Source organism: Thamnophis elegans, chromosome 1 (assembly GCF_009769535.1).
Source record: "Thamnophis elegans isolate rThaEle1 chromosome 1, rThaEle1.pri, whole genome shotgun sequence".
NCBI classification, from domain to species: domain Eukaryota; kingdom Metazoa; phylum Chordata; class Lepidosauria; order Squamata; family Colubridae; genus Thamnophis; species Thamnophis elegans.
Genome location: NC_045541.1, coordinates 80,818,193 through 80,843,809, shown reverse-complemented (window position 1 = coordinate 80,843,809; position 25,617 = coordinate 80,818,193). Strand labels below are relative to the sequence as shown.

The 25,617-nt window shown below is 35.9% G+C and overlaps 1 protein-coding gene across 1 annotated transcript in view; it reads right to left on the bottom strand.

The window, feature by feature from the left end:
- The window catches only part of KCNQ1 (potassium voltage-gated channel subfamily Q member 1), a 365,934-nt gene that overhangs the window by 273,551 nt on the left and 66,766 nt on the right, over positions 1-25,617 (bottom strand). Inside the window, exons 3-6 of the mRNA XM_032224810.1 lie at positions 4,955-5,081; positions 4,068-4,146; positions 3,428-3,524; positions 487-627 (exon numbers count right to left, since the gene is read on the bottom strand). Coding sequence (XP_032080701.1) covers positions 487-627; positions 3,428-3,524; positions 4,068-4,146; positions 4,955-5,081 — 444 coding nt within the window. The remainder of the gene's footprint in view (positions 1-486; positions 628-3,427; positions 3,525-4,067; positions 4,147-4,954; positions 5,082-25,617) is intronic.

The following is a 25,617-nucleotide window of genomic DNA, read 5'->3' as shown; positions in this document are numbered from 1 at the left end:
GAGAGAGAGAGAGAGAGAGAGAGAGAGAGAGAGAGAGAGAGAGAGAGAGAGAGAGAGAGAGAGAGACTAACGTGTGCTTTGTGCCTAATGCGTGCTCAAAGACCTCGGTATCAGCGCTGCTGAGCTGGGTTTTTTTTCTCAGCTGAGGCACGGCAATTCACTCTGCTGTGTGAATCAGCTGAGCTAAAAAACAAGGGAATATAGGACAATGGCAGGAGCAGGAGGGCGGGCCCAGCTAGAGGTGGTATTTGCCAGTTCTCTGAACTACTCAAAATTTCTGCTACTGGTGTGCCAGAACCGATCCAAACCAGCTGAATACAACCTCTGGCCTTAATAAAAGGAAGCAAACACTCAAAAACTTGAACCTAATTATCGTGAAATTATAAGAATAAAAACACAATGTACTTTTTCTTCCAGCAATTTAGAGAGTGACATATTTCCTAATTAAAATATATTATATCATATTTGATATTTTTATATACTTACAACTCCCCACCAAAGTGCATCAGCATAGCTGCTAAATTCATGCTCGCCCGAGTCATTCACAGCATCTTTTTCAGCCAAATACACGAAATATGAAGAAAAAATTAAGCCCAGAAACCCAATATACAGGGTAGTTATCAATTCCTAAAAGAAGAAAAAGAACCAATTAGTGAATAATTAACCATATGGGGATTTCTGCTGACTTCAGAAGCTATTTTGAAAAATTATCAAATTTACACTTCAGTGGGTTTATTATTTTCCAGTAATATTAATTTGCTGACACCCAGACAGGGAATTTTAAGTGCCACAAAAACTAATTCTGAAAAGATAACAGCTCAATCTAAAAGCCTTCAATGTGAAAAATTCCTAATTTGTGCTGAAGGAAGCCTAAATCTAAATTAATTTATGTCAATATTAGATGAAAAAAAATATTATACATTCTACATAATTTTAAAAGTTATCCTAATTTTATTTAATAGCTTCAATCCATTCCTCAAATTGAAAGCAAAATGTTTGCTAAGCAAATGGTCCTAAGTTAGCATGCAGAGTAAATGGCATTTGCTGATTAAATTGTAAAAAGCATCATGGAAATAGGCATGGACGAAACTTGGAATTCAACAAACTCTAATGTTGAATTATAACAAATTTAACAACTAAACCTGACACTCAATTAAAGAATACATGTCAGTTTAATTATATGAGTGTTAATTAATTGATTAAATGTGCATGTGAATAAAACAACACTTCTGATTTGAAAAACATATATCTTTTACTCAGAGTATTTGTAGGTCATAGCATGTTATGTAAGACAGAAGTAGAAATTACTTTAAAGTCAGATCTAGCCATTGGCAGTTTGAAGGGCTTTGAAATATGTTTTAACAACATAGGAACTGCTTCTTGATTTATAAAAGAACTTTTTAGTAAAATTTCTTGATCAAAATATTTTGCATTTCAAAATGATCTAATATGTACTTAGAAGTTATTTTAATAATGTAATCTCAGACCTATCATCCACTGGGAGTTTCAGGAAAAAATATATTCCATCTTTCTATAAACTACTAGACTGACCACATTGAATTTTTTTTTTCTAATTCATCGAACCAAGATATGTACAAGACTATTGAATCGGCATGTAAATCTTTTGCTCCACCCTTTGCCACAATATACAATTAGACAAGAAACCCCTAATTTTCCAGTTTCCATTCCTTCCAGCCTGGAAAAATATAACTATCAGTTTTAAATATGTTCAGAGTATTAATGGCCAAACCACATGCCATTTTTACTCTAGAGTAAACATAGTTAATCCAACCGGAAACCTTAATGAAGTAGTTCTTTGTCCTATATTTTTTACTCTAATCCATCTGGAAACCTTAATGAAGGGTGTGACTTTAATTCTTTGTCCTATACTAAGGTCATGATCTACATCAGCCTTTTCACATTTCAATTAATACAGTCAAGAAAGAAATCACTGAAATAAACCAATATCTTGTTTGGGCAAATCAGGTGACAGGAACAGTTAATCCAACTTGTTTTGGGACTACAATGGCATAAATGTTTTACATGTTCCTTTTCCAAACACTACCAATCTCTCTATCACAAATAACTATTTTCTGTTCAAGTGAATAATAATAAAATAAAATAATAAAATAATTAGAAGAGAAGGCAACTATTCTGCCTTGTTTATTAATACTATTATAATTTCATATTTACCTATTTTAAAGATATGGAGGCACATCACGGTTATGTAGGAAATAGTTGCAATTATTGTGTGTGTGTGTGTGTATGTGTATGTATGTATGTATATATGTGTGTGTGTGTGTGTGTGTGTTTTGTTTTTTTTATTTGTGCTGATAAATAAATAAAGGGAGACTAGTATAGATCTATTTCAAGCTATGTAAAAATCTAATATATATATATAAGATTTTTACATAGCTTGAAATAGATCTATACTAGTCTCCCTTTATTTATTTATCACACACACACACACACACACACACACACACAGACATATACTAAGACACATAACAGTATTGCATTTACTTTAAAAATCTACAGAACTGTGATACTCTGTAATAATACAAGCATAGATGTAAAACAAATCTATTATGGGATATAAGCCTTTTAATTTAGCATATATTCAACTAAAATGCTAAGAGTTCATATCACATTATTTTCTGGCCAGATTTCACTTACATGTAGTCCACAACTTGCAACCATCCATTTAGTGAACGTTCAAATGACTTACTACCGTGTTTTCCCGAAAATAAAACAGGGTCTTATTTTCTTTTGACCCCTGAAATAAGCTCTTGACCTTATTTTCGAGGAGGTCTTATTATTTTTGAGGTTCAGGAGGCTCTTTAACCTAAGCAGCCCCTGGATCAGCTGATCCAGAGAGGGCCGGAAGTCCTATCTATGTTTCTGGCACACTCTTGCCAGCCCTAGCTGGGCCTGCTGCTCTTTTTGCAGCTGCCACTAAGAGAAGGGGCGCAATAGCCAGGGTTTGCAGTAGCGGCAAGGTGCATGTGGGGCACGTTCCTCCTCTCCCCCCCCCCAGGAAATGGCGGGGACCGGCTGTGCATTCAGTTAAAATTTTTAGGGGAGGGCTTATTTTGGGGGGAGGGCTTATTTTAGTTCTTGTGCTCAAAAGTCCAATTGAACTTATTATCAGCGAGGTCTTATTTTCGGGGAAACAGGGTATTAATCCTGCTGAGTCTTGGAGAAGACTCTAAACTTCTCCAGAGTCCAGAAGTACAGTTTCCTCTGCAGACCTTCAAGTCCATGTTGTGAAGTCAAAGAATGTGTAGGCAAAGCTAGAACATCACTTCCTGGCTTTAATCCATATAGAGTTTTTTTGGAATGATACCTTTGAGTGCTCCAAAACTAATGTGAATCTAGATTCCCAACAATAAAGAAATAAATACTCACAGTTCCCATCTTTGCATACCTGTCTATGTATGAACACTACAGATCCCAACAGTCTCCATGTGCCACCCTGCCGATCTACATGAAGCATGCGCAAAATCTGCAGAAACCGGATGCCTCTGGGGGAAAGAAAATGAAAGAAATTAAAAGACAGTTTTGAAATTGAAGTGTGATTGTGGAAAAGAAAAAAGACAATGAATAATATATATTCAGGACTATACAGGTAGTCTATACAGGTACATTTAACTATCATTAGCGCTATTCAAAGTTATGAAAAAAGCACTGAAAAAACTGAGTTACAACTGCTGCAGCCTCCCTGTATTCATGTAATTGTGATCTGGGTACTTGACAACTGATTTGTACTTAGGATAGTTATAGCATCCTACATTTATGTAACCACTATTTGTGACCTTCCCACACTGGCTTTTGACAAGCAAGGTCAATGGGGAAGCTAGCAGGAGGTCACAAGTTCATGTGACATCTCGCTTAATGACTGTGGGAGATTAGCTTAATGATCATGGCAAAACATGATCATTAAAATTGGGTGCACTCAAGTTGATGCATCACTTGATGAACACACCACTTAAAGAATGAATCTTCCAGGATCTATTGAGATCTCAAATTGAGGATTACCTGTGTAAAATTACAGTTAACATATTTACCTGATAGCTGATGTTGCAAAAACTTGACCTTTTGAACCAACACATAGCACTATCATGGAGGCGACAACTACAATAAGATCTGGAAATTAAAAACAGATAAACAAACAAATGTAGGTTAGAAAGTTTATGTGCCTTGCATACATTTAGATTTTATGCTAAAATATTGTACTTCTATTTAGATGGTATGTGTTCAGTACCTGTTGATAATTAATATTCGATTATACAAATTTGCCTTGCCATTTCCCTTCTGCTTTGCATGCATTTTTATAAAGACTTTGTGCACAGTCACATATTTGCTATTGTTTTAAACACTTTTTAAGAAAGATTTTTATAAAGATTTCATGAACAGTAACATGTTTGCTAAGATGTAGAGGAGGTTTCAAGGCAATATTTGTTTTTAAGGTTTTTTTTTAAATAAGGCAGTGTGTTCATTTCCAGTATCTTTTGAACTTTTACATGGCTGCTACATAGCGATACAATATTTTTTCCCCTGTGTCATAACATTGATTATTATATGATTTATCTATTTTTACAGTTATGGACCATTTATCTCTTCTTCATATATTTTCTTGAAAACATTTATTGCTTAAGCATGCAACACTGGTGGTAAACTAGCAAAAAAGAACAGAAAAAATAATGGCAGTGCCGACTCTCCTTGACTGATTGCTCACAAGCAGTGATCCACATTCAGCAACTCCAATAAGCTTTCATTCGAATAATTTTCTTAGTAATATATCTTCCGGATTTGTATCATGATCACAGATCAAATCTATGATTAGTCGGTAATTCAAAACAGAGACAATCAGCCCTTCTTAGATAATGCAGCACAATATTTTCTGTTTTCTTATTTAAAATAAATCATACTATACAAAACCACACATACTCACCAATGATGGAAATGGGTTTTCTAGCAAAACGAAGCCTTCCCCAGAAGCCAACATATTTACTGCGGCATCCTGAAGACCACAATCGAACCACATACTCAGTTCCAAAAAATACCACTAATACAATTTCCTAGAGGAAACAGATAGGGATCCTGATTAATTGAATATGCTTTTAATGCTTTTCATATGCTATTAGGAGAAAACGGAATATCAGGTCTGGGAGTCTTAAAATAAATTGTGATAATCATCTCACAATATAGTATCCCTCCTGAATGGAAATTCAGATAGCTGTAGCCAGTGGTGGGTTCCTACCGGTATGGCCGAACTGGTAGTGGTTTGGTAGCCTGGGTCGCTGGAACAGACAACAACCGAGGCCTGCCATGCCCCTGAACGGGTTCTTTGGTCACCAGCATAGGTGCCGCCATCTTGTTTTTCGCTTCTGCGCATGCGCAGAACAATTTTTACTGTACTGTATATTCGCACACACTGTGCCCACAAGCAAACCGGCAGTAGTGCCTGCCGGAACCCATCCCTGGCTGTAGCCCCCACCCACTGAAAGAATACTAGTTGTGGCATGATAATCTTCAACAACAATCCAGAACACAATTAAAAATTAAAACTTTGTCTGTATTTTAGTCACATTTGATCAAATTGTAACAATCATTTCCCAACATGGTGCCCCTCCTGATTGGAGATTCAGATAGCTGTAGCCCCCGCCCATCTAAAGAATAGTAGTTGTGGAATGATAATCTGCAAAAACAATCCAGAACACAATTAAAAATTAAAACTTTGTTTTGTTCTTTAGTCACATTTGATCATATCTTGAAAAACATACCGGTATGCCTGAAAAACATAAAAAGGCCTCTACATGAAAGGACAATTCTGTACATGTAAAGTCCAAAATTAATAAAGTTTAATAGTATCTCAGATTTAAGTTAAAATGACACCTTAAATTTCAATTTTTAAAGTCATATTAGAAAAATACCTACAAATGCAACAAGAAATTATATTTTTATATACCAGCTGTTCAATTCATTGGAAAACTTTGTAAAAATTAAAGTTTCTAGTAGAAAGAATGCCAAAAAGAATAAGCAAAATTTTGATAGAATAATAGAATTGCTTGTATTTTCTTTTATTACATTTATGTTTTTATTTAGTAAAATATTTATCAGTCAATTGTTGTATAACTTGTATATAGATACTTGGAACCACTACTAGCACTGTGACTAAATTTAGCTTTAAAATGTTTGAATTTCCTATGTCCTTTTCAATACATATATAAGTGGAAAAGTAGGTTCCACACTGCCCTGCGTAAAAATGCCTAATGTGCAAATATTTCTTTAAAAAGAAATATCAGAATGTTTATACATAAACTATGTTGTTGTTATTCTGCAAAAGAATCTTTTTTTAAATTAAGAAAATATGTGACAACCATAATTAATTGACTCTGAGAAAGGGAAAATAATGAAGTACAGTGAACCTAAACTTCCTACATGCAAATTAGACTTTAATATTGTAAGAAGGGTAGGAAAATAGAAAGAAGCAAGGGGATAAATTATGGGTGCCTTTAGAGTCACAATGTGTGGTTTTGTGGAATAAGGGGATAGCATGTGGGAAATTTGCATAAGAGCTGTGGGTTTTTAAAGACCCTCCATGATTTGCTGGATAACAGGAATGGTGGCAAATATGCAAATGTGTGTTGCCCTAAAGACAATGAAACAGACATACAGTCAATGGTTTCTGTCATCCAGTTCTTTGCATGACATGCAGACAAGCTTAGAGAACATTGATGGTTCTATAAACTCCTGCAATTGGAAAGAAGGACCAGTCAGCTTACACCAAGACACATTTTTCTCTCCTGACATTTTGATAAAGGCATATTGACCTAAATGAGACCCATGTTATTCTGGAAACAAAAATGCCAGGTAACTATTAGCAACTGGCAAATTCCCCTCCCCAACCCTTGACTTGGTGACATACAAGTGTTTTTTTAAAAACATCTTCCCTTGTATTAGCCCAATAAATCCACTGCAGGAGGAAGAAGAGGACGCTGGTTGATATTTGTTGCTATATTTAGAGACAGCTGTCAGAATAGCTGCTTAGCTGCGAAAGCCTCTGCTGTTTACATTTACAATAAAATGAGATAATCATTAGAAAGGCAAATAAACGATTTTTCTGTGAACTACTTCAGTATACCCTGCATACCATTCCTCAATAAACTGGAATTTCAGTAGTTTCAAAATGAAAGAGGCAAACATAACAGCAACAACTTGCATGCTCCCCAACTCTCAATGAATCTTAATGGCTCAAATAACAATAAATCAATAAACAACAATAATCAACAATAAAGCAGAAAATATTTGAAGATATGTATGTATGTATGTATGTATGTATGTATGTATGTATGTCAAAGGTGCTTTTATAATAAGTATTGACCCCTTTATATTGATTACATAAAATAATAAGAATAAATGTTTCTCCTGGTTGCTTTAACAAAACTTTCCAAAGGGTTAATTCCAGTGGTTCTGGGAATACAACTCTAAAAGGCAACTCAAAGTAATCAAGTAACAATACACGAGCACATAAATGCTTAATTAATCCATAATAAAAACACAATATAATATTGCAAATGTAATATTGATAGCAAACGGTTTCTACCAGCATCTACATTTTCCTGAGCATAAACAATCGCATGACAAAGTAGCATCAATGTGCACATTGGAATATCTGCAAGAAATATCATTTGCTTGCAAGCAAGAACTGGTGGGACTATAAAATACTTAGAAAATGAAGAAGCTAAAGTGTTCTGGGACTTTAGAATTCAGACAGACAAATACCTGCCACACAACATCTCAGACTTAAGTGTTGATAAGAAAGATAAAAAAGTCTGAATAGTAGCCATTGTGGTACCTGGAGATAGAATAATTCAAGAGAACATACTAGAGAAAATCACAAAATAAAAAGACCTGCAAATAGAAGTAGAATGATAATGAGAAAAGAAAGCAAACAAAGTATCAATAGCAATAGGCATCTTGGGTATAATTCCAAACATCTGGAGCACCATTTGAACATCATCACCCTTGACAAAATCACCATCAATTAATTGCAAAAGGCAGCTTTACTTGGAACAGCTTACAGTACATCCTGAGACCTTCAACACTATCAAACAACATTTGCCTATCACAGATCCTTGGGAAGGAGTCGATAGGTGGATAAAAATTTCAAATCCATGCTACACACCTGGCTGACTGTCCAACCATTCATAATAATTCCATATTAATATCACACCTGGCATAGAATATTATCAAAATCACAATCTTTCCAGAGAGCTAAAAATAAATATAATAATAGCAAATTCTTGGCAGGATATACATTAGTGTCAAATACATTTATTTTGGATATATCACGGTGGCAGAAGTTTTCTAACACACCTGCTATTCAGTATGTGCATGATAAAGAATATAAAAAAATAGCAAATAAAGACATTTCCCTACTACCATGTTTCAGTGCCTTCCATCTATCTTTGAATCAATCAAAAAGTGTGTGTGTGTGTGTGTGTGTGTGTGTGTGTGTTACATTTGTGCTGATAAATAAATAAAGGCTTTCTGCCTGGTTGGCTCCTAGGGTGAGCCGAAAGACAGAAAATGGAAGCAGTATGCTCCCTCCCATATTTGGGCATACCAGGGGTTGTGACACAATACATATACATATGCATATGCATATACATATACATATACATACACATACACATACCCTGACCTGCCTCCAAGAAACTGGGTGACAAAGCTTGACTGTAATGAATTTCTCAGAGCCTAGGAGCAAAGAGGGTAAATATTACAGAATCCATTTGCACATTACTTTCATATCATGTAAGTGAGTAACAACCTCCCCACTGCTTCCAGATATAGTCAGAAAGTGGATATCACAATTCCTGGAATAAATAGGGCATTAAAGTCACAAATCTAGTTTCCAAGCTTCTGTAATCTACATCAGGGTTCCCAATCTACTGGGCTGTAGCCTATTTGCAACAGGCTGTGGGCCTATGCACAAGTACATGCAGCTCAGCTTGCGTGAGCAGCAAGGTGGCATGCATGCACTTGCACACTGGCCTGCCCTCATGGGGCCCGGTTCTCCTCTCCTCCCCCAGAGTGGCAACCAAGCTGCAAAGGGGACCTCTGAGGACCCGAGGTGATGCAGTGGTTAGAGTGCTGTACTGCAGGCTACTTCAGCTGACTGCTAGTTCGGCAGTTCGGCTGTTCAAATCTCACCGGCTCAGGGTTGACTCAGCCTTCCTTCCTTCCGAGGTGGGTAAAATGAGGACCCGGATTGTTGGGGGCAATATGTTGACTCTGTAAACCACTTAGAGAGGGCTGAAAGCCCTATGAAGCGGTATATAAGTCTATTGCTATTGCTATTGCTATCTAGATCCTTTCTTTCCACTCAATAAATCTGATTAAATTCCCATGAGAAACCAAGCTTATTAACTGTACCAGATGCTAGGAACTAACAGGTTATATAAAACCTAAGTCTGTGATCATCCATGGTGGTGTCATTAAAGAAATAACATGAAGGACATTATTGTGCAATGTTTTTATTGCACAAATTGATGGAAGGATGTAATTTATGTCATTTGCCTAATGGTATGCATACCACGGGCATTTCATTGTAAATGACATTGTTTCATCCACTGTGTTGTATATGTTTGTGTTGTGAGGGAAAGAAGCAGGAGCCATGGATCAGAGAGTAAGATGTTTATTAGTAGGTGACAAGCGATTCCCATGTGTTACAACTGTCACAGTATTTATACTCTCAGGTACCAACTGTCATGTAACTGTCATTACAACCACCAATCACAGGCTGTGCTTCGCCCGACCAATTAGAACGCAGCACAGGCTGTTGCTGGGCTATAACACTCCTTCCCCCCAGTTATTTGCATACGTGTATTTTATTTGCGGCTATAACACACTGGGTCCAAAGTTGGTTGTATCAGGATGTTCTAAATCTAGCTTTAATTTTAGATGGCCTCTCAATACCTGTAGGAAACTCCCTGGGATGATCTTTCATGCTTAGCTACCTAGATTACACCTTTTTCTATCAGCATTCTACAAATTAATGTTCTAAAATGCAGTTTGGGAGGGGCAGATTTTTAAAGGAAAATGCCATCAGGAGAAGTGGAGATTGAATTTCATGGAGGCAATTGTCACACTGATGTGGCTCACCTTGTTTCATAACCAATTAATGAGACTGGCTTTTCAAAGTTTTCTTTCCCACCAATTGTCAACTGAGTGTTTCCTTTGTTTTAAAGGGTTCAGGAGGTTTCTTTGGAAATAATTCTCTTTCTTCAAATAATAACAAGATCTCAGAATTACTGGAAATGTCTAAAAAGTTCTTGGCTACAAAAAGATTGGAAATTACATCTGGCAACAAAACTGGTTAACCAAGCAGTTGCTTTTCAAACTTTTTCTGTTATTGAACTAAGGCTGCATGAAAAACTACCAAATATGCTTCAGAACTCACAACATTTATTTTATCTTTTGGCAACCAACTCAGAAAGCAAAATCATAATAATTCTCCTTCCGTTATTTTTTTATTCTACTATTTTTTTAAAAAAAATATTGCAGTAACATAATTCCCACTTACCCTCATCTGAACATCCCTTTAAAAACTATGAAATGTTGTGATTTCAGATACTCTATTTGGGTTTGAGACTTGCATGTACACAATATTCCCTGTCAACCTATTTGAACTCTCTCCCAAACCTGTGTCACAGTGTTCCATATATCTACAGTAACACAGTAGTAAGGCTGAGGTCTGTAGGCAGCTCATATCACAGATGTGTGTTAATAGTTAATGGCAGTAACTTTCAAATTGTAAGTGTGCCAAGCTCATTTGCTCAGTATTTATCACTGCCTTCAACAATTAGCTAGGCTGGATGAAAATATTTTCATTCAAATGAACTGAATTGAATGAAACAGGCCAATTTGGAGCATATATTACAGAGGTGGGTTCCTACCAGTTCGGACCTATTTGGTAGAACCGGTTGATCAAATCTACCGAACCGGTTAGAAGAGGTTCCACCAGTGGACCCGGAAAGCAGACCACACCTACAGAAGAGGTTCCAAACATTTTTGAAACCCACCACTGATACATTAGTTAAGATTCAGTTACTCAGCAAAAATAACACCCTTCTTCACTTGATGTATCATTGAACCTTTAAAGACTGTGTACAAATGCTCCCATTGAGTGCACTGTTTTAATATGCTTAGGTTGAAAGTCTCTTTCAAAAATGAAGTTGCTTATATCTTGTTGTTCAAATATATTCCAGTTGCTTTAGCATCAAAATACGATGCCCTCATTTATATGCTGGCTGCAGAGAGAGAACTCACTGTCAATATTTCCTTTCCCCAAGCTGTGGCTTCCAAAAGTGGCAGATTACCATTTCAAGATGTTATAGCTATAGGTTGACAATTTTGGAAAGTATAGTCCAGGGTTGGGTTCTGGCCAGTGTTACTGTCGGTTCGCTCATGCACATGCACATTATATGTGTGCTGCAACCCACCACTGTTCTAATCTATGTGATTTTAACAATAGCCCATGGGAGAAAAGTAGGATGAGATCTATAGAGAAGAAGACAAATAAGTAATATATGTATTATTTATACATATAATTGCAGGAGATGCAATGAAGCATACAATTGCAAGAGATGCAATGGGGAAACATGGGGAGAACGAATGTAAAATGTAAATTAATTTAAAAACTATTTTTTTAAAAAAAAATCTGAGCTTGAGACAAGATTTGGGGCAGTAATGTTTCTAGTTGCCATGAAGTCCTATCGAAGAACTGAATAATGGGAATTTTTTTTAAAAAAAAGATAACCATAAGGGATAGTGTTGGATGTTATTTGAAATCTTCTCAGCATTTGTCAGCTTATTAACATAGGACCATGGCTCATGGTTATGTCTAGAACATCAGGATTCAGGCATGGTTATTTTCTTGTCTCTCCATCAATATGTCTGTGTGTTTTTGGTTTACCACCTTGCTCTGAGCTCTGAGATTTCTAGGAACAAATGAAACAGATAAAATACAGCCGGGAATAAAAATTATAATTCAAAATTATGCTGATGCTTGCAATGCTACATAAATGGCTCAACTACAATTACACATACATCCCTAGGAAGTGCTTTGAACCTTTGCCTGGCAGAGGTCATAATGTTACATCATATTTCATAATCATGGTATTATTTCACTTGTCTCAAAAGGTCGAATTCCTATAGCTGAAAACACTGCCTTCCTGTTTGAAGCAAACTTCTGATTCGGAGAATATTACAATTAGTGTATTTATTATGAGCAGCAATGAGCAAAAACTGTTTTTGGAGCCATAAGACTTGACGCAGTAATATTTAGCGTGCCCCAAATTCTGTTCAAAGCTACAAGTAAAAGTAGTATTTTCAGTATGAGAATATTTGGATGCATGATACTGAGGGATTAATCTTTTTTTCATAGATATATATTTATCTCATATTTCTTTCCTGCTTTTGTTCCACAGGCTGTGTATATATTGTTCTCCTCCTATTTCCCACCACAAGAATAAACCTGTGAAGTAGGTTGAACTGTACTCAAGATCCATCAACTTAAGTGAATTTATAATGACATTGAATTGCTAGCCAATCAAATGACTTCTTTTTATCCTTTAAGAAGATTCTGAAGTATTTGAAGGAAAATAAACATGCTATTAACGTGCTTGAGATATTTTAATATTTAAATCAATAATGTCTATGGTGATGTGTTAAATGGAAGCGTTGGCTGAAGTGGTGCACCCCCACATACACATACTTGTATTTTACTTTGCAGTAATACACTGTGCCTAATTTTTATACATCTACTCAACAAAAACACATTCTAGGTAAATTTTAAATTTATCAATTTCTAGAAAAGCACATGTGACAAAAAACTCAAGAATTGAAGAAAGAGTTGAAAGCTAATGCCTACCTAAATTATTTTATCTTTCTACCTTTGCAGTCAAATTCTCTAGTTTAGCCTCTTTTCAGGCTTACAACTGCTAGAAGGAAACAAAGGAAAAGGGAAGGGAAAACAGATGGTAATGTACATTGTTCCAATTCCCAGACTTTATTATTCCAGAGTCTCATACTATAGTTTGTAAAACCATATAGCAAGTATTACATTCAGGTAAAGACACGCATTTCAGAAAGGAAGATTAAAGAAAAATGAAGAGGCAAAACATAGATGAATGAACTAGGTTGTAGTTCAGAAAGTTCTTTCTTTACAAAAGAAAGCACAAAGAATGGATGCAAGTAACTTTGCCATCTCAGGGAAACCAATTATGACTTTAAAGCACAAATTGCTAGACTCCCATCACACTCTGGCCACACCATTAAGAATTCAGGGGTGTTGACCAGCCATAATTACCTAAGCATCTTCAAAACTTACATGAGAAATCCAGAGGTGGTATTCTGACCAGTTCTGGAGAACCGGTAGTGGAAATTTTGAGTAGTTCGGAGAACCGCTAAATGTCACCTCTGACTGGCCCTGCCCCCATCTATTCTCTGCCTCCCAAGTTCCAGCTGATCAGGAGGAAATGGGGATTTTGCAGTAACCTTCCCCTGGAATGGGGAGGGAATGGAGATTTTACAGTATCCTTCCCCTGCCATGCCCACCAAGCCACGCCATGGCCATCAAGCCATGCCCACAGAACCTGTAGTAAAAAAAATGGAATCCCACCACTGGAGAAATCCATTCATACCCTAAAAGGAATCACATCTCAATCCAAAGTCCCAAACTTGGTTGTTGATGCAGTTATAAGGAAAAGGCTCAAATTCTTTTACTTCACTGGTGGCCAAACTGTTATCAACAAGCCACAAGTACAATATCAACATGTCTATGAATCCATTTAAGTCCTTGCTGATTGCACAGGTGGTCTTCATTTAACAACCAAAAATTGGGACTGGCAACTTGGTCATTAAGTGAAGAGATCGCTAAGTGAAACTGTGACTGTGCTTATATCTTACTTCAGCTTTATTCTGCAATACAGACCTGTGACGGTCATAAATGTGAGGATTAGTTGTAAAGGATCAGTTTTCCATCATGGCCATAACTCCAAGCAATTGCTAAACCAGGTCTACCTATAACAGGAAGTAGGAGTTCATGTCCATAGAAACCAAAGTGTCAAACACAGGAAACCAGGAAGCAATGCAGTTCAAATGAATACAGGTTTATTGCAAGCTAACACTCTCTACAAGAGTCTTAACTACTAATGGTGACAGAAATTTGGCCATAGATAAGAATCAACAGAATTCAAGATGGGCTGGACTTAAATCGCTTGTGGGCATGAAAGGACTGGACACTGGTGACACACTTATCCCCTCCCTTGGGCTCTACCTGGTCATCTCCTACACAAATAACTTGCAACCAATTTGATAAACAAAGTCCTATTCGGTCATGAAGATCAAGTTTACCAATTCAGGTAGTCCTCAACTTACGATCACAATTGAATCCACAATTTATGTTACTAAGTGAGAAATTTGTTAAGTGAGTGTTGCCCCATTCTACATCTTTTCTTGCCGCATTTGTTAAGTAAATCACTGCAGTTGTTAAATTAGTATCACAATTGTTAAGTGAATCTGACTTCTCCATTGACTTTGCTTGTCAGAAGGTCGCAAAAGATGTTCACATAACCCCAGCACACTACAACTGTCATACATATAAACCAGTTGTCAAGCATCCAAATGTAAGTCCATGGAGATGCTGCAATGGTCATAAGTATGAAGCACTTTTTCAATGCCATTGTAACTTCAAACAATCACTAAATGAAAGGTAGTAAAGCCATCATAGAAAAGAACCATTAAAAACAAGCAATTATGTAGTCTTTTAGCTAAGTGTCTTTAATATGACCTGCCTAACATTCTTTATCTTCCTTTTTAGATAGCCACCAAATAGATTTGTCACAGTCTGGAATGTTCTACCTGATTCAGTTATTTCGACTACAAATTTTCACAGTTTCAGTCACAAATGGACTTCCGTGGACCTTATCATCCTTAAGTGGTTAGTAGAGTGGGTATGCATAAGTGCACTAACGTGCCTATCATCCCTGTCACTTTATTTTTATTCTTTTATTCTTGTTCTCGTTTTTGTTTGACAAATTATAAAATAAATAAAATAAAAAAACAAATTAATTAATTCTGAGGAGGCAAAATTAAACTTCTTTTTCTTTTTGATACCTGTTTCAAATATTGAAATCATTCATCATGTTATCTCTTGGCCAGTGGTGGGTTTCAAATTTTTTTTGAACCTACTCTGTGGGTGTGGCCTCCTTTGTGGGAGTGGCTTGCTGGCCATGTGACCTGTGGGAGTGGCTTGCTGGCCATATGTTCTCTCTCTCTCTCTCTCTCTCTCTCTCTCTCTCTCTCTCTCTCCTTCCTTCCTTTTGTCTCTCTGTCCCTTTTTCCTTTTTTTCTTTCATCTCAGTTTTTCTTTCTTTTTTCTTTTTTTCTTTTTTCTTTTTTCTTCCTTTCTTTTTCTTTCTCTTTCTCTTTCTCTCTCTCTCTCTCTCTCTCTCTCTCTGTGTGTGTGTATGTGTGTGTGTGCTGGGTTTCAAAATTTTTTGGAAACTCTTCTAAAGGTGTGGCCTGCTTTCCAGGTCCACTGGTGGAACCTCTTCTATCGAACTGGTGTTCGATAGATTTGACGAACCGGTTCTACCGAACTGGTGCGAACTGATAGGAACCCACCTATGCTCTTGGCCCAGTAAGTATGTGTCTACTTTATTAAGGTATTTTATGTGAACAATGATGTAAGATGCTGTATCTGAACAATAATGAGCCGTACCTTAATACAAAGCAAGCAAAACATAACTTTTATAATCAGCCACCTGCATAAATACAGTAATTGGAAGAATTTGTCCTTAAGGAACTAAGGATGTCAGGCATTTAATCCAATTATTGTATATACAGCATGAGATTTCTGGAAACTGCAATTTAGATTCACTGGATAATCTTTATCAAATGTTCTTTTTGTTTCGAATGTTTTTTCATCATTGAGGGACAGATTTATTTAAAACTTTAAAATGTGACTTTGCAAAATGTCAAAAAATATATTTTAAAACTTTTTATTAGCATACCTCTTTTGTCAAAAAAAATTTTTAACAGTCAAATCATTAAATGTTATTGAGGAGGCATTTACCTAAAATTTCAGTTAGAAGAAAGAGTCTGTCTAAATGTATGTCAGCTCTGACTTTCAGAAATTGTGAAATGGTCTCATGTTCATTATCATACTATAAAACAGAGTCAGATGTTTTTGTATGTACTCTCAGATGAAATGAGCTAATTTCCCTTGAAGTTTATCTGCACTGACCAGATGACTTTTTCAGTAAACACATCCAATGCCTTTGTAGTTACCATAGAGACAAAGTTTCCCATCCATTGTGCAGCCGTCTTACAGTAGCTACCAGCTGTTGTCTAGTCATATATTCCATTGGAGGCGAGTTAGGTAAAAATATGGGAGATCCACAGCTGAGTTTGTCCAAGCCACTGTAACTGAAGCTTGAACTGTAATTTTCAATGTCTAGCCTCTTTGTCACTTTCACTAATCACTATTGTTGAAAACTCTAACAATGTGCCTTTATTATTACTGTTATATGGGATAGCTGACTAAAATAGACCAGAAAATATATGGCAATATTTTGCACACAAGAAATACATATAAGAATACAAAAAAAAACCATCTAGTGTATTTATAATGAATACCACCAGATGACAATTTTTTGCTAAAATTAGACATATTTAATTTCAGCAGGAAAGTAAATGCTTTGTACCTTCCTACTTATTATCTATTTAGTGTATGGCATCTACAGTGGTCATGCTATCACTGATATACAAATTTAGTTTAAATAAAGCATCAGCATATATGTGTGTGTGTGTGTGTGTGTTCATGTTTATATATATATCATGTATATTATGTTTATATATTATTTATATTTATACATTTCAGCACAAATAAAACATATATATATATATGTACATATATATATATATATATATATATATATATATATATATATATATATATATATGTACATATATATATATATATATGTACATGTACATGTACATATACATATACATATATATGTATATGTATATGTATAAGATTTTTACAACCCCCGGTATGCCCAAATATGGGAGGAAGATCACTATTTCCATTCTCTGTCCTTCGGCTCGTCACAAGAGACCATCCAGGCAGAAACCCAATATTTTTACTGTTGCCTTTTTGTTACATATCAGCACAAATACAACAAAATATATATACATACATACATACATACATACATACATACATACACACACACACACACACACACACACACACACAATATATATATATATATACATATACATATACATATACATATACATATACATATACATAGACATAGACATAGACATAGACATAGACATAGACATAGACATAGACATAGACATAGACATAGACATAGACATAGACATATACATATACATATACATATACATATACATATACATATATATATATATATATATATATATATATATATATACACACACACACACACAAATAAATCAGTGGAATTTAAAATTCCATTTAGATTGCGTGTTTAAAATTCTATCTCAGTGTACTGTTTAATTCAGACTTTCAATTATTTTCCCTCCAGGTTTTTGAGAGGTGGAGGGAAGACCTTTAGATTACTGCCTCTGGGTTCTTTCAAAGCTCTTATACCTTGCTTCAGTCCATTAATTCATCCTTCGGTACTATGATGAGTCACAGGGAAGAAAAACAATTGTAGCCACAATTTTCATTCTTGCATTCTTCCATTTAAAGGGACTCAAGTTCAAATGTTTAATTATATCTTTGAAGAGTTAATAATCAATTCAACAAAGGCTTCAGAATGTCTTTGAAGCTTTAAGAACAAGCCAGAGATGATGGAGGAGGAGGAGTGGGGTTACAGTGTTAACTCCACAGGGAATTTAGATAATAGGTTGTAAAGGTTGAGAGCCTGGATTATGTCTTCCAGTTAATAAAGTTTGGCAAAACTTACTGCTCTGCCTTGGTGCCATGCTGCTGCACAGAATGCCGGTAAACATTATATGCTACCTTTGAACACAGATGTTCATTATCTTATGATTCCAATACAAAGAGTTATTGCTCCTTCAGTAAACTGAGTCACCATGCTAGTTTAGCTATACTAGCAGATAAAGAGCGTAATCCTGTTTATTCTTCCAGGTCTTTCTGGACTATTTATCTGCACCATCTATACTTTCCTTCTTGTCTAAATGTGTCGTGGTACCATCTATTATGCTTATGCAGTTCCTTGGGGTTCTGTTCATACACTTACCTAAGGTCTTACGTCATCTTTCATATCTTTTAATATCACATTGCAAGACACCATTAACATGATTATAACATTCAGCTCCTTTTCTTTTTTATCAATGGTCTTAGATGAGATAGCAATAGCACTTGGACTGCTTCACAGCCCTCTCTAAGCGGTTTACAGAGCCAGCAATCTTTCCCTCAACAATCTGGGTCTCATTTTACCCATTTTGGAAGGATAGAAGGCTGTGTCAACCTTGAGCCAGGTGAGATTCGAACTGCCAAATTGCCAGCAGCCGGCAATCAGCAGAAGTAGCCTGCAGTACTGCACTCTAACTGCACCACCATGGTTCTTAATAGATAATAACGTTTTTCTGTAAATGGCTATATAATGATGGATTGAATGGAAGAGTATTAATGGTGCCTTAATCCAGCCAACACAAAGAAGCAAAATGCCGATAACATGTTTGATTTAGACACTAATAGCATTCTAGTGGGAGGTCACACAAACTTTATGAAAAATTAGACATTTTGGGGAGGATGCATCCAATGTTAATCTCAGAAAGGAAGCATTGTCAAAAATTAGATTCATGATAGAAAAAGATAACATGGGCAATATGATGTATGTTTAATTCCGTAATCTTTAGGAAAACAAATCCCAAATTTGGGCTGTTTCTGAAGACTATGAAGAAATTAGAATAGTCCAAATAAAGCTACAATAAAAAATATAGGAACATTTGTGTAAACCGCAATAACAATTTTTGCAGGGAAAGGTAGCAGAATAATGTGAAATTGAGAGAGACATTTTTAGAACTCCAAAAGGCATGAAAAGCATGTACACATAACCATTTCAGTTAAGTAACATACAGTGACATTGTGTGAAAAGCACTGGACTAGCATCGAGGAGACCCAAGTTCAAGTTTACCTCAATGCTCATTTGGGGCCAGTCAATCTCTCTCAGCCTAAAACTACCTCACAGGGTTGTTGTAGTGATGCTTGCCACATTTATGCTAGGCCCTCATAACATCCGTAGTAAGCAATTTCATAGCTGCAGTAACATTTACTTTTATTTCTGAGTATAAGTCAAATTGACAAGTTTAGTTTTAAGCTTAGTTGAAGCAACAATTTTTGAAAGACTGTAATCTCATAACCTCTTTTGAGATGATGGTTGCTTTGAGTTTTAGTTTTATTGTTATACCTCAAGAAAGAAAAAAGTAAAACACACACACACAAACCCTATTCACAAAACAACTCAGAGAGTCAAATTTAAAAGAGTTGCTCTGTTTGTTTAATTCTTTGCAACCCTTCATTCATTTGTAATATAGACTTTTCTTTGGTAGATGGTTAGTTTCTTCCCTATAAAAGAAATATGTCACCCACCTGAACAATAAGCGGGATGACTGGATTATAGGCCTGATCTGAGAACAAGATGGTAATAATACACTGTTCCTTTTTGAATGCAGTCTCGTAAATCAAAGAGTCTTATAAATACATGCCTTCATCAACTTAAAACAAGATATTTATTTTTTCACAGAGGACTTTTAAACTCTGTTACCTTGAAGCAACTACCGTATTCAAGTGGTTATACTGAAAAAAATGCTCATCAGTCTAGACATATACATTGCAGACTAATAGAAATAAGTGCATCTTTCATGAGATTTATTTTTATAAACAAGAGCTAGACCACCAGGTATATCAAATATGTTTTCATGTTTCAACATTCTTGTTAACTGCAGCTCCCCTTTCTCTCCTTTTCTTTGATCCTGCTTTAATGTAGGCATCAATCACCTTCCTCAAAGGAGAATGTATGTATATACACACACACACAGCGACAACCCCACCAAATATGTAATGAATCTGTTGCCTCTTCTTGGATAAAAAGAGAACCCAATCTACACATCAACTTGACAGGAAACCTGCCAGTATATAAACATTAAAGATACAAGGATTAGTTTATGAGAGGAAGATGGAGAGAAGATATAGTTGGGAAATTTTGCAAATATCCAGTGATGGACTTAATTTTGTTTTTATATTTGATTTTTAAGAAGTAGTTATATATAAAATTAATAACCAAACTCACTTTGCTACTCTTTACTCAAGACATAAATGTGGCCAACTTAAAGAAAGAATCTATTCCTTAGCTATTGAAAAAAAGCAGCTAAGTCAGTATGACCTTCTTATGCCATATAGCTGATATAAGGGCCAGTACAGCAACTAATTCAAGGAAACAGATGGCAATTTGGAGGGTGAGTCTGAGAATTAAATATGAGGTTGCCAAATAGCAATAGCAATAGCACTTAGACTTATATACCACTTGACAGTGCTTTACAGCCCTCTCTAAGCGGTTTTACAGAGTCAGCATATTGCCAACTCCCCCTCAAAAATCTGGGTCCACATCTTACCGACCTCAGAAGGATGGAAGGATGAGTCAACCTTGAGCTGATGAGGACTGAAGTCCCTGGCAGTCAGCAGAATTAGCCTGCAATACTGCATTCTAACCACTGTGCCACCATGGCTCTTCAGTGTATTCCTTGGGGCCGGGGGGTTTAAGCTATTGACCTGATTTAGTGATTGGGTTATATGCTTTTAACAAACCACAGCTCTTTCTCAAATACATCTTCTGTCACATCCAAATCATTTATCTCTTATTTGCAACAAATGTTTTCTCCAGCCATCCCTCCTACCTGGGAAAAAAGGAAGAAATAATTAATTCCTATTCTCATCTCTTCTCCCATTTCACTGCTTAGTAGAGATAGCCCTCATTTTACAGTAGTTCATTTAGTGACGGTTCAAAGTTACAACAGCACTGAAGACAGTGACTTGTGACTATTCTTCAAACTTATGACCATTGCAATATCTCCATGGTCACATGGTCAAAATTCAGATGCTTAGCAACTGGCACATACTTATGATGGTTGCAATGTCTTGGGGTCATGTGATCATCTTTTGCAACCTTCTGACAAGCAAAGTCAATGGAGAAGCCAGATTCACTTAAAAACCGTGTTACTAACTTGACAACCGCAGTGATTCACCTAACAACAGTAGCAAAAAAAGGTTGTAAAATGGGGCAAAATTCACTTAACAACTGACTCGCTTAGCCACAAAGTTTGGGTTCAATTGTGGTTGCAAGTTGAGGATTACCTGTATTACAAAGGCTACCCTTACTTTTTCCCCCTAGTCAAGACTGTAGTCTCAGGTTACCCAGAAATTAAGTTAGGACATTCATTTCATCTGACATCTATTTCTCACACATGATTTTTACCTTCCTCATAATATTATTTCTGGCTCATTGGTTTTCTTTAACAAAACTTACTATGGTAGATTTTAACGCTGCCAAATATAATATTTTGGGGGATTAAGTATAACTTGGGATAAACCCTTTTAAAATGTTACCATCTAAGAACTTTGGAAAAGATGCTTTAGGTTCCATTGTTACTCAGCATTTAACCAACTAGGCTATCCTCTAGCATTATAGGAAGGCTAGCATTATTTCAGAAGAGTCCCTAAAATTTTGGCATTTATAAAGTTATCCTAGCATGTACACTGACTAGAGTTGGGTAGAAGTCAAATTTCTCAATGGTTAAGTCCACTCTCCAGTTAATACCTGCCTATTCTAGAAGAAAAAGAGGTACTGAATGAAAAATATTGGAGGTTAATGGCAAGATCCTATATATTAAAAAGTCCCCAGCTCAAAACTAAATTCACTTAAGTTTGTTGGTTTTAACTCTTTCAATGGATGATGAAGGAATCCCAGATGCTGAAGAACTAAGGGGAAAAGCAGAGAAGAGTGACAAAGATTGTGAGGGGCTTCAGTGAAGAATGGTAAAGGGAACAGTATGTTTAATCTATAGAAGAAAGGGCTAAGGGCAAATCCAGTATCAGTCTTCAAATACTTGAAGGCCTTTTAGAGGAGAAGAATATGGGTTTATTCTCCATATCCTTGATGTTTGGGCAAGAATCCATGGGTCAAAACTTTACAGACAGAGATTCAAATTCAAAATAAAAAAGATTTTCCTAACTGGAACCACTATTAAGCAGTGGAATAACCTGCCTTTGGGAATCCTGGATTCTGTATCAATGAAAACTTTTCGGTAAACCTTGAACAACCAATTGTCTGGGGCAGTTTGAGGATCCCTGTCTTGGGCAGGGGATTAGACTAAAAAATCTTGAAGGTGTTTCCAATTCTATAATTCTGTGAGTTTCTTTCACTCTAAATTTGCAATTCTAATACGGCATGCTAAATCCATAAATCAGAAATACAATGCATGCAAAATAACCCCAAGGTTCAAAACTCAGCATTCCAAGGGAGAATGGAAAAAACTCTTTCATGAAGCCGAGTTCCTGCTAATTAACATCAACAATATCAGGTTGGATAAACCAGTGGTCTGACTCCTATTATTTATTCCCATTGGCTATGCATGCTGAGGCTGATGAAAGTCCCAAAACATCTCTAGAAGACCACAAGTCCGCCCCCATCAGATTTTGGTTTATAGTAATAACTACAACCAAGCTTAAGGGGTGAATTACGCACAACCAATTTCATTTATTTGAAAAGCATCTGTTCTGCTGGAAAGGATAAAAATGAAATAATAAAACCCAGTTTATCACCCTTTTTAACATATCAGTTATTTGCAAAATATACTTTTGGCAGCTAATTGTAATTACAAATTACACATTTGCCTCTTTCTGATTTTTTTTTAAAAAAATACTTCCTGATGCTTCTGAATTTAGAGATTAAGATTAAAGCTTAAGTTTAAAATGAACAGATTCCTGTCTTTTGACATAATGTTAAAAGTAGTAAAAGAGAATTATTTCTCAACTGTTAAGCATCAGTTCCTACTGTGCTTCTTGAAAAAGAATGCCTCACACAGAACAAATGATTTAGAAAACTTGAAACTGAAGCAGACAGCTGTCGAACAGAAACTGTGCACTTTCCTCCACTTAAAAGAAATAATTTGAAGAAGAAAAAAGAAACACAAATGCGGAGACATACTGTATACCGAACAGTTTATCACCTATTATCCCATAAACCTTTTGATTTGCAGCTTGGTTTCTCCCCATTTTTTAATATTAGAGTAGCACAGCCCATTCACAGATTTTATTCCAATTGACTGAGATACAGTTTAAGATGCATTTTCCCTGGGGAGAAAAAGCTTTCTGACAACACCAGCTGCATAGATGCCCAACCTCCAGAGCAGAGACAGAGTCATCACACAGATGAGAAATTTCTGAGAAGAAACAACAAGATTGCCCTGAAGGGGGGGAAAAAACCCTCTTTACCTACCACATAAAAACACAAGTCTGGGATCCAGATGCTGCAATTTGAACATGGTGGCATCACTGTTAAATTCTTGACATGAAGTGACAGATGATATTATGTGAAGCTCACTATCTAAAACTTGAAGAGACTTAATGATTCAACTGGCTAAAATAAACAAACACAAATACATCTTTTAAAAAAATAATAATAGCCAACAGTGTTTTGAACTTTTTGCCTGTAAGGGTTTACTAGAATAAATACAGACACAAGACTTCAAAGCATACTAGTAAAATTATGTTGTTTTAACTGGGTTTATTTTTAAATGTTGTTTACTTATTAGATGAAGAGTAGAAAAAAAGGAAATATTGCAGACTCCAACCTGTCCATTATGAATTATTTTGGTACTGACTATAAATCTGTTGTACTTTCTTCTAAAATATATTCCGCAAATGCACTTTTTAAGGTAAAGCAAAATACTTCATTTTGCAAATTAATTTTCCACTCAAATGTAGGAATCCTATTATGTTAACATGCTCCCCAGCTTCTAAATGTTCATGTTTCTTTCTATTTTTAGGATATGGCACATAGATTCGTGGAGATATAAATATGAATAGTGCTCAATGTAATCTATTACATGAATCAGCAGCTGTTTTGCATTAAGCCTATATTTCTTTTTTTCTTTTGGCTTTTTTGTAAAGCTTAAGGCACCTATCTTGTCCTTCAAAATCTTCTACAAGAGCCATCCTTCTTAGGACATTAGATCATCAATCTGTTTAAGTCAGTCCAGCTTACAATGCTTCGCAATGCTTCTTCAGAGTTTTAAGGAGGGATTTTTCCTAGCTTTCTCTAGAAATGCATGCAATTTACAGATGCCTTCTTCTGTTTCTTTTTATACCAAATTACATTATCAGTTGGAAGAGGAATTATGACTGCAATTCCACATGAGATTTCACAATTTCAAAATGCATTTCCCCAAGAATTGCAAACTGAGATAAAACACAGACCAAAGACTTTCAAGAAAACTGTTACTATGTTTACTTGGATTTAACTTTTCCAAGACCTGAACTGAATGGTAGCATGCAAGTCAAATGCTATATCAAGAAAAATAATTACAGCATCACGCAGAAAGCTGATCTATCGAAAGAAAAAGAAGAGGTAAAAGAGGATAAGGAAAAGGAGGCAAAGGTTATTCCATTCAATGGATCAAAAGAGAATTCAATAGTGCTATAACTAAGTCATCAAGTAGCTCAGTCCAATCTGGTTAAACAAGGTTGTTAAAATCAGGCAGATGTAGCACATGGCATTAGGAGATAGGACAAGAAGACATACCAGCAGGAAGCAGGACCTTGGAGAGCTCCAAGAAAGTCCTACTAGCTGAAGGACTCCCTCTTAGGGCAATAAAAAAAATCTGGTTCAGCAACTGTTTCAAGGCCATCTGAAGACTAGTGTAGGTAAATTATAATCCGCATTCTTTCCAGAACTGTTAAAGGACCAGCAATTTGAATATCAGGCTTATGCAAGGGTGAGAAGAGATCTTGTTCGGAATTCATTCTCTGAATTTGAAAACAATAGCAAGAGCTTATCTTTTAGCTCGGGGAATAATAAAAATAGAACTGACTGTCTTTTCATTGGGAAAATGAAGCTGAACAACTACTTTGCTTCTCTCTATACACTTCCATTAACCATTGTGAGAAACCCACAGTTGGTTAAAAAGGCAGGTACAAGTAGTCCTAAACCTACAATCACAACTGAATACAAAATTTCTGTTTACTATATAAGACATTTGTTAAGTGAATTTTGCCCCATTTTAACCCTTTCTTGCCACAGTTGTTAAGTGAATCACTGCAGTTGTTAAGTCAATAACATGGTTGTTAAATAAATCTGGCTTCCCCATTGACTTTGCTAATCAGAAGGTCACAGAAGGGGATCACATGACCCCGGGACACTGCAACCATCATAAACACCAGTCAGTTGCCAAGCGTCTGAATTTCAATCACATGACCATGGGCATGCTATGATACTCATAAGTGTGAAAAACAGTCATAAG